General features: G+C 30.8%; 1 protein-coding gene across 2 annotated transcripts in view; it reads right to left on the bottom strand.

Annotated features, from left to right (window-relative positions):
• LOC142322090 (esterase E4-like) overlaps positions 1–14,282 on the bottom strand; it is a 42,940-nt gene that overhangs the window by 13,135 nt on the left and 15,523 nt on the right. For both annotated transcript variants that reach the window (XM_075360765.1, XM_075360764.1), the window contains exons 5-8: positions 11,791–11,981; positions 11,204–11,378; positions 5,382–5,563; positions 1,998–2,145 (exon numbers count right to left, since the gene is read on the bottom strand). In XM_075360765.1, coding sequence (XP_075216880.1) covers positions 1,998–2,145; positions 5,382–5,563; positions 11,204–11,378; positions 11,791–11,981 — 696 coding nt within the window. The remainder of the gene's footprint in view (positions 1–1,997; positions 2,146–5,381; positions 5,564–11,203; positions 11,379–11,790; positions 11,982–14,282) is intronic.

Raw genomic sequence — 14,282 nt, 5'->3', positions numbered from 1 at the left:
CTATTCGAAATCAATTTTAGTGCTGCCCTATGATTTGTGATGACTGTAGCATTACGTGTATTACCATAGGCGTTTCTTAACGAGGTGATCCGGAACGTTTCAGCGGCACCAATAACTGCAACTATCGCCTCACTAATATCACGCTCTGACGTGTCTTCTTCTAAGTCCTTTATATGCACAACCGCTCTTCTATCACCCCTAGTTCTTACGTTCACTTGAAGGTCTGCTGCTCTGTCCTTAAGCACCGCAGTAAATTGAGCTGCTTGCTCGGCATTCTTGATCCTGACCTCTAATTCGTTGTTTCTTCCTTTTCTTAGAGAAAGAACTTCTCCAGCTTCTTCCTTGTTTATTTTGCCCTTCATGGTACGGAGCAAATCCGCATAGGACTTGCCCTGTCCCTTGATAACAACTATCTTGCTCCCCTCAACTGGAGTCGTCGAACGACGAGCCGAAGCAGACCTAGATCGCCCACGACTTGAGTCTGATTTCCTGGGTACTACCAATGTTGCAGGTTCCTCGTTGGTTATATGCAAATAAATAAGTATTTTTCTCAAAATATTGCCATATTCACCAGTTGGTAGAATATAGGTCACTTTGCGTACACTGACTAGTACCTTTCTTAATGCATTTATAATGCATCTGGCCGCAAGCTTTTCCCCTTTTTCGGAATCGAAGAAAATAGTAAATTTACTTTTCTTAGTAGCCTCCATTTGGAAACTCTCCATCATTGTGGAGGAGTCTAATGCGATCATGCCTGCTTGGATCTTCTCTGTGGTCGCTCTCTTCGATTTACTGATGTCAACAAATTGACATGTATCCCCGTCTGTCGGAAGAGGAACGACTTTCGCCTTGTTCATTGCCCACGCAGACCACCTGCACGGGAGTAACTCAATTAATTCATCATCAGACAAATCAAGATTTAAAATTACTGTCTGATCCGTGTCAGAAGCAGGATCAGTCTGAGTGGACTGCGTGTTAACCTCTACGGGAAGGGGCACATCAGACAGATCAGTTAAGCCCTCATATATTCTCCTCAGCTCCTGCTCGTGGACTGCTACATATCTAGTCAAACCTGACCCCGTATGCTTTTTCAGGGCATCAATCGCTTGTCCAAGCTGTTGAACCAGACTGCCAAATGAGTAGGGCGACCCATCCTCTTCTTCAGAGGAGCCCTGACGGGCTCTCTTTTTCCCTTTGATGTCCATTTTCTTGGCTACAAACGATTTCGTCGTGCCACCACTTTGGGAGAATGTACCTTCCAAAGGAAGTGACCCACGCCTTCTCATGGTGTGGCACTGGACTCAGAAGACAATTCCGAGTCCAGCGAGTGGTCGAGGGGGGTAAAATGTATCCTCCCAAAAATTTAATAAAAATTTTTTGGTGGGAAGGGGGAGGGGTCAAAAGTTGAGGATTTTTGTGATCGGGATTTATATCAAGGAAGTTTTTGGATAGGGTAACTATTGCAGGAGTTATGAAGGAAAAGGAATTCCCCCTACTAAATTCGCTTCGTATCAATCAGTAAAATTTCCTTTACACAGTAGGAAGTATTAGTGAATTTCCTAAGTCCTTGACCGATGTAATCAATTATCGTAAATAACATTTATATTAATTATATTACTACTTACTGATATGTTATCTGTTATCAGCTGGAGATAACCGAATAATCACGTACAGCGAAGAGACGCTCCATTATAATCCTTATTGCCTGTGACAATAAGGTTGAAACGACAAAAATCACAATAAAAAATCCGTCTGTAAACCAAAAATCGTAAAAATTTCAAAACGCATCCAGTAAACACTCACCTAACAATACCTATTGTCCGTCTCCAAGAAAAAGCCGGAAAAACCAGTCCAAAAATATTATAATTGCGGAGCAGCACAACAACACGTCCGTACGGTACGAGTACACTTACTCAACTGAAAAAACTACACTTAGATTATATTTAAAAACAGACAAATATATTTTTCAAAAATTATTCTTTAAAATTTAAACTTACCAATTGTTTTATTAGTTATTAGATCTCTCATATGGCTGTGACGTCCTTTGTAACTGAATTTATAAAAGTAAACTGGTCTATCATTAAACTTAGATAGTAATTTTGCTGTTGTATATTCACTAAATATAACTGAATAATCGGAAAACCACTGAAACAAGCACAAAAAAAATTATTAAAATCAAAATCAGAACAAAAAGTAACAAAAACTATTTCATACTTATGTTTTCAATGCATATTTCTACAATTTTTTAGGGTTAGTCTAGTTAAAGATTATGTCTCACAAAATAATTCAGAAAGAAAAGATGTCATTCTATCCCTCTGACAATTTTTCCTCCCTGGTTTATGACAAATTTATTTTTGTGGACTTGTTGTTGTTAAATACTTATGTAATGTAGTTAATACTTATGAAATGTGTTTTGTAATTTTTTCTATTTTTCTTTTAATTAATTTTTACAGTTATTATTTTTACTAGTATTATTTTATATCCTCAGATGAATATAAAATAATACACAGTCCAAGTAAGCTGATCGAAGATTTCTCATCTATGTTACTGCAGTATGAAGTAAATCTTACGACACTTAGGTATGCCCAGTTTCTGAAACTATCATAAGTTCAAATTTTAAATAGGAATTGTGCTTTAGAAAAAAACCGACACACTATTTTCAAAGGGTAAAGATATTGTTTGTCAAAGACTGAAAACAAACAATTACTGGACTGTTATACCACTGTTCAAAATTTTAAACAAGATTTGGTTAAAGAATAGTAGATTTTTATTTTAAACCAATAATTAAGGAGAGAATGATAGTCTGCTAATAAGCATGGAAAGAGCTTGTTATTCATAGGCTATGCTATTTTTAGGAACAACAGGTGTCTAACATTAGATCATTCACAACCATTTGGTTGTAATTTCTATCAAATATATAGCAATAAACATTACTTGCTACCCATAAAGCATAAAAAAAATTAAGATAGAAGTAAGTTTCAGACCGAACTGTTTTTACAACAGTTCATTAGGGTTTCTTAAAATAATATTTTCTATTATGCTATCTACATGTATCATGTAGATCAGAAGTGTAAATACATCTTTAATTGATGCAATGCAAGAAGTTCTGCATCTATTACTCAATTTCCACGATTTTAACACCATGTAAATTTTATTTACATAGAATTATCAAATCATTTATAACAATTTAAAAAATAAAATATAATGTAGTTACAACTCCTAAAAATGAGATAATGAACCTAAACTGAACAAGCTTGTCTTTACTAAAACAAAATTAAATATTTATTTGTTAAGTACCAAAATTTCAAAAGAGGGATGAAATAAGGAAGGTGTCAAAAGTAGACTTTTGTGAGCAAACAGTTTTTGTAGAATAAGAGGACAGGTATCAAACATAAATTTTGGAATGGGAAAGATATTTTTGAATATTTACTTTGATCAGAATTGAAATTTATCATTCGTTGCAGATTCATTTCTCATTTGTAAGTGTAGGTGAATATTCTGTAGTTACTTAAGGAAATAAATAAATAAAACTCCTTGTTTGTTTGAATGATAAATAATATCTCTTATCAAAGTTTTGAAAGCTCAGTTGAACAGGGTTGTAGAAGGATTGTGACTGGCTTCTTGGCCTGTCGTGGTACTCTATCCCCTTCACTGTTCTGTTAGCCATGCCAACACTACATCAGATACCCCATGTTGAACTACTGCACATTATATGTTAACTTTTTCTAAACTTTGATAAATAATAAATTATAAAAGAGGAATAAAAACAAGACAACCAGAAAAAACTAGTGATGCTTCTGAAAAGTGATGTAAGATAGAATGTTGAAAATTAGATGAAGATGAAATTAGGTGAAGAAATCAGAGATAAAATGATTTTGATCAACTGATAAATGAAATGATTGTTGAAAAGATGACATGATGATTGAGAAGACATGTGAAAAAGAGTAAGTTTATGGCCTTAACTTAAGTCATTTTGATTTTAGTTAATTTGGTGCAAGAATGAATAAGTTAAAACTTAACTTACTTTTAGGGTTCCTGGACAACAGTCCTGGACAATAAAATATCCGACCTCCTAAGGAAATGTCTTTGTGGGTTGATCATCTCTTTTCTTCATCCTGAGCCTTTCCTAATCTTAAATTTATTTTTTTCTGGATCACAATACAATGGGAATAAGGTCAGCTGCAGCACTACACTATTTGCAAGCCAACAGTGAAGTTGTTTCTTGAATGATTAGAAAAATAGTGACTTGGACAGTGAGCTAATCATAGAAAAAATGAAACAGATGTAAGATATAGAAAGTTGAAATATTTAAAACTCTTGAAATATTGAGATTGACAAAATTAATATAGAATAGAAAGCAATGGAAAAACATATCTAATTAGTCAAGTGACAGATGGAAAAATTAACATTTTTTAAGTTTTCTCAATGTTCTAGTCTATCATACTTCCAGCAAATTCATTTACAGAAAGAAACTTGTACGATTTACACCAAAATAGTGCACTCAATTTGGAGTGTTAAAAAAAGAAACCTTTTTTTAATGTTGCTCTCTAGTTGAGCAGTAAAGATACAATTGTACAATTACATAAATTGTAACTTAAAATAAACTGGTTTATTAACTTATTCCATGGAGTAAATTTGCCAGCTACAATAAAGTTGATGTACAACACTTCCATTGGAGTAACTAAAAATGTTAAATATATCCAGATATTTTCAAAATAAATTCCTAATATTTAAAGAGATAAATTTTTAATTGTGCATTTATTTGTTTGTAACTAAGGTTTAGATTCACAAAATGTTTTGTAATCACATTTTACTCATATTACTGATTTTTTTCTGATGAAGTGACAGATCCTGATGTTGTTGACATGAAGCACACAATCATACAACTTTTTATCTAATATAAAATAAATGTATTTAGGTAGTACTAGAAGCAATATCATTAGACTAACTACAACAGGGTAACACATCTTGAATTCTTTCATTTAGGAATGATCTTTGGTAATCTTATTTTACGGAATTATATTTTTTATTTATTATAATTGTAACTTACATTTTAAAGAAGAGATTTAAAAAAACCTTTTTTTAAACTTATGGTTACTGTTTCTGTACACAGTAACTTATTAATAAATTACAATTAAATTACCTCCATAAACAAAAATGGATGGAAACAATTTATAATATTAATAATGTGGTTAAGTAATAATTTTATGTATAGTTAGATAGGTTCAGTAGATATGAGAATTCTTAATTTTCTGTGAATTGGTAACTAATAAATTTTATTTCTATAATAGCATATAAACATTATTTTTGGATAAAATGCCTAAGCAACCTTATGTAATAATCTTATACAAAAAACTAATTAAGTTAAATCATATATTCACCTTCCCTAACTCATATACAGAATCCTTAGAAATGGGTTTTTTTCCAAAGTAAAATTTCTTAAATTGTTTAGTAATCTTTTGGGCCTCTTCTTTATTCTTGTTATCATAACTAAATAAGCTTGGTGCAAGGGAATCAAAATTTTCTATCAGATATTTGCTCAATGTTTCATTTCTTAAAATTCCTAGAAAAAAAAACAACTTATTACTTTTAAATGAATAAACTGATCCCATTATTTAAGTTGCAAGCAGTAATGCTTTTTAACACGTATATTACAAAACATTAAATGCCTTCCACGTATTTTTATTCTATTTAGTGTCTAAGGTGACTGCTTTTAAGGAAACAATAACTTAACAAACAACTTTTAAGATACTGGAATTGCAAATAGTATCAGTATTTTATATTATTTAAGTACTTCTACTTTTAAATTGGTTTCAATTACATTGATTTACATTCCAGTGAAAATACCTGAGTCTTCCATGTGACTAGAAGACTATGTCCTAGACAGTGACATAGACACACTATCTGAAAAATCAACTGTAATGAGAGAATATTTAACAGTATTCTCCTTTTCTTATAAAATCTACCTCTGTATAAAAAAAAAATGTTTGATAGAACATTTAAATATAACTATACAAATTCCATTCAGTAATAATTTGCTGTGGAGATGAATGTTTTCCCTTTTGATGATGCAAATCATTATCAATTTTTTGTTACCTAATTTATATAAATTACACTGATTAATATTACTTAATACATTTATTCTCCCTCTATGAGTCATGAGACCTTGCCGTTGGTGAGGGGGCTTGAGTACTCAGTGATACAGAATAGCTGGACCGAAGGTGCAACCATATCAGAGAGGTATCTGTTGAGAGCCAGACTAAGGAATGATTCCTGAAAGAGGGCAGCAGCTCTTTCAGTAGCTGTTAATGGTGTAGGTCAGGACGACTTAAACGGCCATATCAACATCACTCAATCCTCTGAGTACTGCACAGCTGAAAGCAATGGAAAACTACAGCTGCTTTGTTTCAAATAAAATGTAGCTCTCTGCATTTTCATATAAAAATGATGGAGGCGTCTTGGTAAAATATTCTGGAGGTAAACTAGTCCCCTGTTCGGATCTCCAGGTGGGGACTAATAAGGAAGGGATCACCAGAAAATTAAAAAATAACATTCTATGTCAGAGTGTGGAATGTTAGAAGTTTAAAAAAGGTTGGTAAGTTAGAAAATTTAAAGAGGGAAATAGATAGGATAAATGTAGATGTAGTAGGAGTTAGCGAGGTTCAGTGGGAAGAGGAAAATGACTTTTGGTAGGTGATTTTAGAATAATTAACTCAGCTTCAAATAATGGGCAGGCAGGAGTAGGTTTTGTAATGAACAAAAAGATAGGGAAGAGAGTAGAGTATCTCAAAATGCATAGCGATAGATACATTGTAATAAAGATAAAATCGAAACCTAAACCGACAACGATTATCAACGTCTGTATACCTACAAGCACCCATGATGATGATGAGGTAGGGTGTGTATATGAAGAAATTTACGATGCAATTAAACACATAAAAGGAGATGAAAATTTAATATTAGTTGGAGACTGGAATGCAAGCATTGGAAAAGGCAAAGAAGGAAATATAGTGGGTGAGTACAGGCTGGGCAAAAGAAATGAAAGAGGGAACCAACTTATAGAGCTTTGCACAAAGTATAATTTAGTAATTGCCAACACCCAATTTAAAAATCATAATAGAAGAATATACACTTAGAAAAAGCCAGGTGATACTGCAAGGTATCAGATAGATTATATCATGGTTAAGCAAAGACATAGAAATCAACTCGTCAACTGCAAAACTTACCCTGGAGCAGACATTGATAGCGACCATAATTTAGTGATAATGAAATGTAGATTGGGGTTTAAAAACCAGAAGAAAAGGTATCAGATGAATCGATGGAATTTAAAGAAGCTTTAGGAAGAGTAGGTAAAGAAGATTTTTGAGGACATCTCAAGAGGTCTGAGTAAAAAAGATAAAGTAGAAAATATAGAAGAAGAATGGGATAATGTTAAAAAGGAAATTCTTAAATCAGCAGGAGCGAACTTAGGCGGAACAATGAGAACTGGTAGCAAACTTTGGATATCAAAGGATATATTGCAGCTGATGGATGAACGTAGAAAATATAAGAATGCTAATGATGAAGAAAGTAAAAGGAATTATCAATGATTAAGGAATACTATAAACAGGAAGTGCAAACATCTTAAAAGAAGAGTGGATTAAAGAAAAGTGTTCAGAAGTGGAAAGAGAAATGAACATTGGTAAAGTAGACAGAGCATACAGGAAATTTAAGGAAAATTTTGGGGTACATAAATTAAAATCTAATAATGTGTTAAACACAGATTGTACACCGATATATTATACGAAAGGCAAAGTCGATAGGTGGGTGGAATATATTGAAGAGTTATATGGAAGAAATGAATTAGAAAATGGTGTTATAGAGGAAGAAGAGGAAGTTGAAGAGGATGAAAGGGGAGAAATAATACTGAGATCTGAATTTAAGAGAGCATTAAAAGATTTAAATGGCAGAAAGGCTCCTGGAATAGACGGAATACCTGTAGAATTACTCTGCAGTGCAGGTGAGCGATTGATAGATTATACAAACTGGTGTGTAATATTTATGAAAAAGGGGAATTTCCATCAGACTTCAAAAAGAGTGTTATAGTCATGATACCAAAGAAAGCAGTTGTAGATAAATGTGAAGAATACAGAACAATTACCTTAACTAGCCATGCATCAAAAATCTTAACTAGAATTCTGTACAGAAGAATTGAGAAGAGAGTGAAAGAAGTGTTAGGAGAAGACCAATTTGGTGTCAGGAAAAGTATAGGGACAAGGGAAGCAATTTTAGCACTCAGATTAATAGTAGAAGGAAGATTAAAGAAAAACAAACCAACATACTTGGTTTATAGACCTATTTATTTATAGACCTAGAAAAGGCATTTGATAACGTAGACTGAAATAAAATGTTCAGCATTTAAAAAAAATTAGGGTTCAAACACAGAGATAGAAAACAATTACTACCATTTAAAGGAACTAAACAGCAATAGTAATAATTGAAGAATATAAATAAGAAGTCGTAATAGGAAAGGGAGTCCGACAAGGATGTTCCCTATCCCCGTTACTTTTTAATCTTTACATAGAACTAGCAGTTAATGATGTTAAGGAACAATTTATGTCCGAAGTAACAGTACAAGGTGGAAATATAAAAATACTACAATTTGCTGATGATATAGTAATTCTAACTGAGAGTAAAATGGATTCAGAAGGAACACTGAACGGCATGGATGAAGTCCTATGCAAGAACTACTGAATGAAAATAAATAAGAACAAAACGAAAGTAATGAAATGTAGTAGAAATAACGAAGGTGGACCACTGAATGTAAAAATAGGAAGAGAAAAGATTATGGAGGTAGGAAATTTTGTTATTTGGGAAGTAGAATTACTAAAGATGGACGAAGCAGGAGCGATATAAAAAGCCAAATAGCACAGGTGACATTATATTTCAGTCAGAAATATAATTTGTTTACATCAAAAGTTAATTTAAATGTCAGGAAAAGATTTTTGAAAGTATATGTTTGGAGCTTGGAGCATAGCTTTATATGGAAGTGAAACTTAGACGATCGGAGTACCTGAGAAGAAAAGATTAGAAGCTTTTGAAATGTGGTGCTATAGGAGAATGTTAAAAATAAGATGGGTGGATAAAGTGACAAATGAAGAGGTATTGTGGCAAACAGATGAAGAAAGAAGAATTTGGAAAAATATAGTTAAAAGAAGAGACAGACTAGGCCACATATTAAGGCATCCTGGAATAGTAGCTATAATATTGGAGGGACAGGTAGAAGGGAAAAAATTGTGCAGGCAAGCAACGTTTGGAGTATATAAAATAAATTGTTACGAATGTAGGATGTAGGGGTATACAAAATTAAATGACTAGCACTAGTTAGGGAATCTTAGAGAGCTGCATCAAACCAGTCAAATGACTGAAGACAAAAAAAAATACATTTGTTATTTCATAAATAGGTAAATTAATTCTATATTTATTTTTTAATTAAAAAATTATTATTAATATTTGTCAACTAATGCTTAAATATAAATTAATATATGTTTTGCAAATCATGAATTAATGAAGAATATTTATAGAAAACATATAAGTTCTAAAGTTAATCTGTACCTTACAAGTGACGTAATAACAAGTGGTTAGGTATAGCAATATATTTAACACAAGGTTCTGTACATGTGTATAACTTGTTGGAATAATATCAGTTTAATACGATTAAAGGTTAATATTTAATGAGCACTCAGTCAGAGAAACTGAAGTTTAAAATTACATTTGTTTCATTACTATATTTTATACATTTAGCAATTCATTCATGTACACAACTTTCTGTTGCACATTCATGTCAATAACAGCTGTGATTTTCTGTTTAATGTTGATATTGTTTTTTAGTTTCTGCAATGGTCAAGTTTGTTTAAAAGCATCCAAGACTTTAAAATTAACCCACTGAGTTGGTATAGTGGTGAACGCGTCTTCCCAAATCAGCTGATTTGGTCAAGAGTTCCAGCGTTCAAGTCCTAGTAAAGGCAGTTACTTTTATACAGATTTGAATACTAGATCATGGGTACCGCTGTTCTTTGGTGGTTGGGTTTCAATTAACCACACATCTCAGAATTGGTTGAACTGAGACTGTACAGGACTACACTTCATTTACACTCATAAATGTCCTCATTCACCATCTGAAGTAATACCTGAACAATAATTCCCAGAGGCTAAACAGGAAAAAGAAAGACTTTAAAATTGCTCTTAGAAGAAATCAGTAACAGTTAAGTCTACCTTAATGATCATGTCATGTTACCATCGTATGAAATCTAGCAAATTAAAAAGAGATTTTGTAAACTGAAAAGAAATTTTTTCTAAAACATCAAAATTTGCTCTGTGTGAGAGCCATTTAAAATGCTATATTTTATTAAGCAACAAGTTGTTAGGAACTATATGTAGAGATGTTATATCCAAAAAAGAACAAACCAGTAACATCAAACATTAAAACACTGTACTTCATAGTCACTTTTTTGTTATGTAGAGGTTTTATCCCTATCCTTATGCATATCCTTCGATCATAACTTTGGAGATGATAACCATGAATACAAACATAAACTCGTAAATGAAAAGGTCATCTGAATAATCTAATTATTCAAAATTTCAGGATTTTCATTCGATAACATTTGAAGTACAATGAAAAATTCAGTCTTGAAGGTAAATCATTAGGAGGAAGTTTTTGTTTTATGTGTATTTTTGTGGATGATGCCTTAGTGAGCCCTGAATCCTAGTGTAAAGTTTTACATATAGTTCTCTCTTATAAGTTCAGCGAATTTGCACGATCCCTTGCTGAGCACTTTGGACTTCTAATAACTTGCTCAGTCACTTAATGGTCTCTGGAGGTCTTACAGTTTTTCTTTGTTTTTTTATTTACGTCTAAAGCAGGACTAGTTCATTGGAATTTGTAAAGCCAGTTTAAGATTAAACAACATATGGTTATTAAACTTTCATCAAATAGAAATTATCATCTTGCTGCAGTTTTGATGTATCCCGTAACACCAATAATTTGTTGGTCCATATGTTTTTTATTCATGGCTAATGGAAATTTAAATGACAATAATAGAATAATCTGGTTTTCTCCCTCTCAATTCCTTATGTATTAGCAGTGATTTCACATTAGTCAAAACATATTGCTGTACTCCTAACCTGATATAAAAAAAAAATATTAAAAAATAAAAAAACTTACTCTGACTCCAACTTAGGAACTCATATTCAGTAATTCCTGTAACAACAGGAACATGATTAAACTGTTTACTTTTAATTATATTTTCAGGTTCATCAGTAAGAAATCTCTCTTCATCATTGTCCAGATCAGGTTCAATAACTGGCCCAAATACAGCCACAGGAATTCCCCCTAAAATCTATCAAATAACACATAATCAATACATTGTTTGTTACATAATTTTTCCATTTTAGAAAATCGTATATTTTCAATATTTATAATTAATTTCCATAATCAAACAGTTAAATGTACCAGATTTAATAATCAGAAACTGGCATAACGATTCTCAAATATAAGTAAATCATGCCAAACAATAGAGTAAGTTTTCCAATTGACTTTTTTACAACTAAGCTTTTTAACTGACCAAGCTGAATTTCAACGGCTCATCAATATGTCAATCATAATTGACATATAGTTATTTATTATTTCATGTAGTTATTTAGATAGTTTGTAGTATATAAAAAAACTTATAATAAATTCTCATTGCAATAAAAAAAATTGCTAAAACAATTACCAATAACACTATAACAGTATTAATAAAAAAATGTTACCCTCATCTCATTAAATTTGTTATTTAAATCTTTAGCTGGAACATCTCTTAAACATTTAACCATTACTTCTGAAGAATCAGTAGAGCAATTCAATAATCCTGCTAATTTCTTTGTTAATCTTAATGGATTTTTTATGGTTACCCAGTTAGATGTAACTCCAGCACTCATTGCAATAACCTTATGGAACAGACCTATAATTACAGAAAACAAATACGTATTTTTAAAAGTTAATAATAATAATAATGTACTGTAAAACAAATGTAATAACAAACAAATAAAAGAATTATTATTGTAAACTTTCCAGAATTATTTTCATACTTGTATTATTATTATTTTTTTTATATTTAAAAACACTGATTCATCATCATCATACATTTACCAGTCCTGATATAGGTTCTTTACACCATATCCAACTCCATTTTTTCATTCCCCACCAGAGTTTTGAGTTCCTGATTTTTCATTCTGTGTCTGACCTGACAATACAGTCAGTGAAGTAATGACAATGGTCTCGTTAAAGCTGTTCTGTTCAAGATTTGAGAATCAGTGTGTACTAGTTGAAAGTAATTTTTTCATCACTTGATTCTTATCCTCACTATCAGGTTAAAATAACTGTAACGTTATTGGGCGTGTGTCTAATGTAGTGGAATTTATAATTAAATATAATCAATAATCTTAAAGTACTATCTTGATGTCTCAAGTTAACACAAACAAGCAACATATATAGCACTGAAGTTAACTAGAGAACCAGCTCATGTAAATTGGACTTGCATATTAACCATTATATGAAAACTTTAACATTTAAATAAAAGTTATAACTTAACATGCTCAAACAACATATACATAACAAACAAAATTTGACAAAAAAAAAACAGATCATATTATTTGATACCATAATGAAGGGGTACTTAAGAATAAGGCATCATTGGCAAAACCAATGATGAACCTTTTCTTTTAGTATTACATTAGACATGCTCACACATATGTTTTAAGGAGGTAGGATAGATGAAATTATAAATGAAAAAGTCCTTTACTAAGAATTGGACCTGAGATCAGCTGCTCAAGAAGTAGCATGGTAAGTTTTGAAAAAAATTTTGAAACTAATTTAAAATTTGTTTTTTAAGTGTGCAACCAGATCTCATTATCCTAATAAATGAAATAACATTTTTATGTTCTTAAATTTAGATTATTTGATTTTGATACTTTAATATTTTTAACCAATTGATATTAAAAAATGTATACTAACTTATAATATAATAAAGTAATTTATTAATTTTATACCAAGTAATCTATTAATAATAAGTAAGTAATAATAATAAATAAGTATAATAAATAATTTACTATTTTAATAACAATTTATTTATTTTGCAATACACTGTATTATAAATATGTAATATATTGAATGTAAGTGCAATATCCCTTTATTTATAAAAGAGCTATTGTGCTGGAAACAATGTGTAAATTTTATCTATGTCAATTAAGATTTAAGGTAAATACAATTTCAGGAATTAGATTATGAAGCAGATATAAAAGGGTAAATTGTAATCTTTGTGTTATTAATTAGATGTAGAATATGTGTAAAGAATATTTTTATATAAAATGAGTCTAATGACATAATTAAATAATATTTACAACTTTGATTGTTTTGTATAATTACCATTACACAGTAAAATTTATAAAATTTAAAAAATATATATATTATTAGTAAAATAATGTTTCCTTGTCTCAGATTTTTTAGATGGTTTGAGTATTAAAATATAATTTTTTTTTATTCCTTCTATGATAATTCATTTTTGAATACAAAGTATCTCAGAGATTTATCCTAAAATTAAAACAACCTAAATCAGCTATTACTACACACGCATGCACGTGTGTGTTGACCATTATTTGGCTTTAAATTTTAGGAATTGTTTAACCGATAATCATGAAATTCTGGTCGCTGTGTATCAGGAGAATGAATGTTATTAATCTTTTGAATAAAAAGATGAAGAAAGGGATACTATTCAGAATAAATGTAATTATGAAAATTTTATCATAGTTTTACTGTTAAAAAATAACAACATCAGAAATACTATTAAAGAAAACCATTGATATGTTTATAAAACCCTTAAAAATTGTATTGCTATATATATATATATATATATATATAAGTCTGTTTCAATCAATCAAATACTTGTTGCATTATTTTTCTCTAAATGAGATTTTTCAATGTAAAGACAATTTTATATTACTGTAAGATTCTAGGAGTAATACTACTCATCTATATCCTTTATAGTTTATAGAATTCAGGAGTTCTGTACATGTTTAAATCATTACGATTACCATTATCAAGGTGGATGTAAAGTGTAATGACCACTGTACTCTAATAATACAACATAATTATCTAACCTTTTTATTTTTGTAATAAAGAAAGTTAAACATTTTTATTAATCTTTTCTGAATAAAATATTATTAGAGAAGAAGTAAATTTTAACTTTTTCAAACAGATACAAGGT

This window comes from Lycorma delicatula, chromosome 3 (genome assembly GCF_047948215.1).
Source record: "Lycorma delicatula isolate Av1 chromosome 3, ASM4794821v1, whole genome shotgun sequence".
Lineage (NCBI taxonomy): Eukaryota > Metazoa > Arthropoda > Insecta > Hemiptera > Fulgoridae > Lycorma > Lycorma delicatula.
This window is presented reverse-complemented; position numbering and strand designations above follow the sequence as displayed.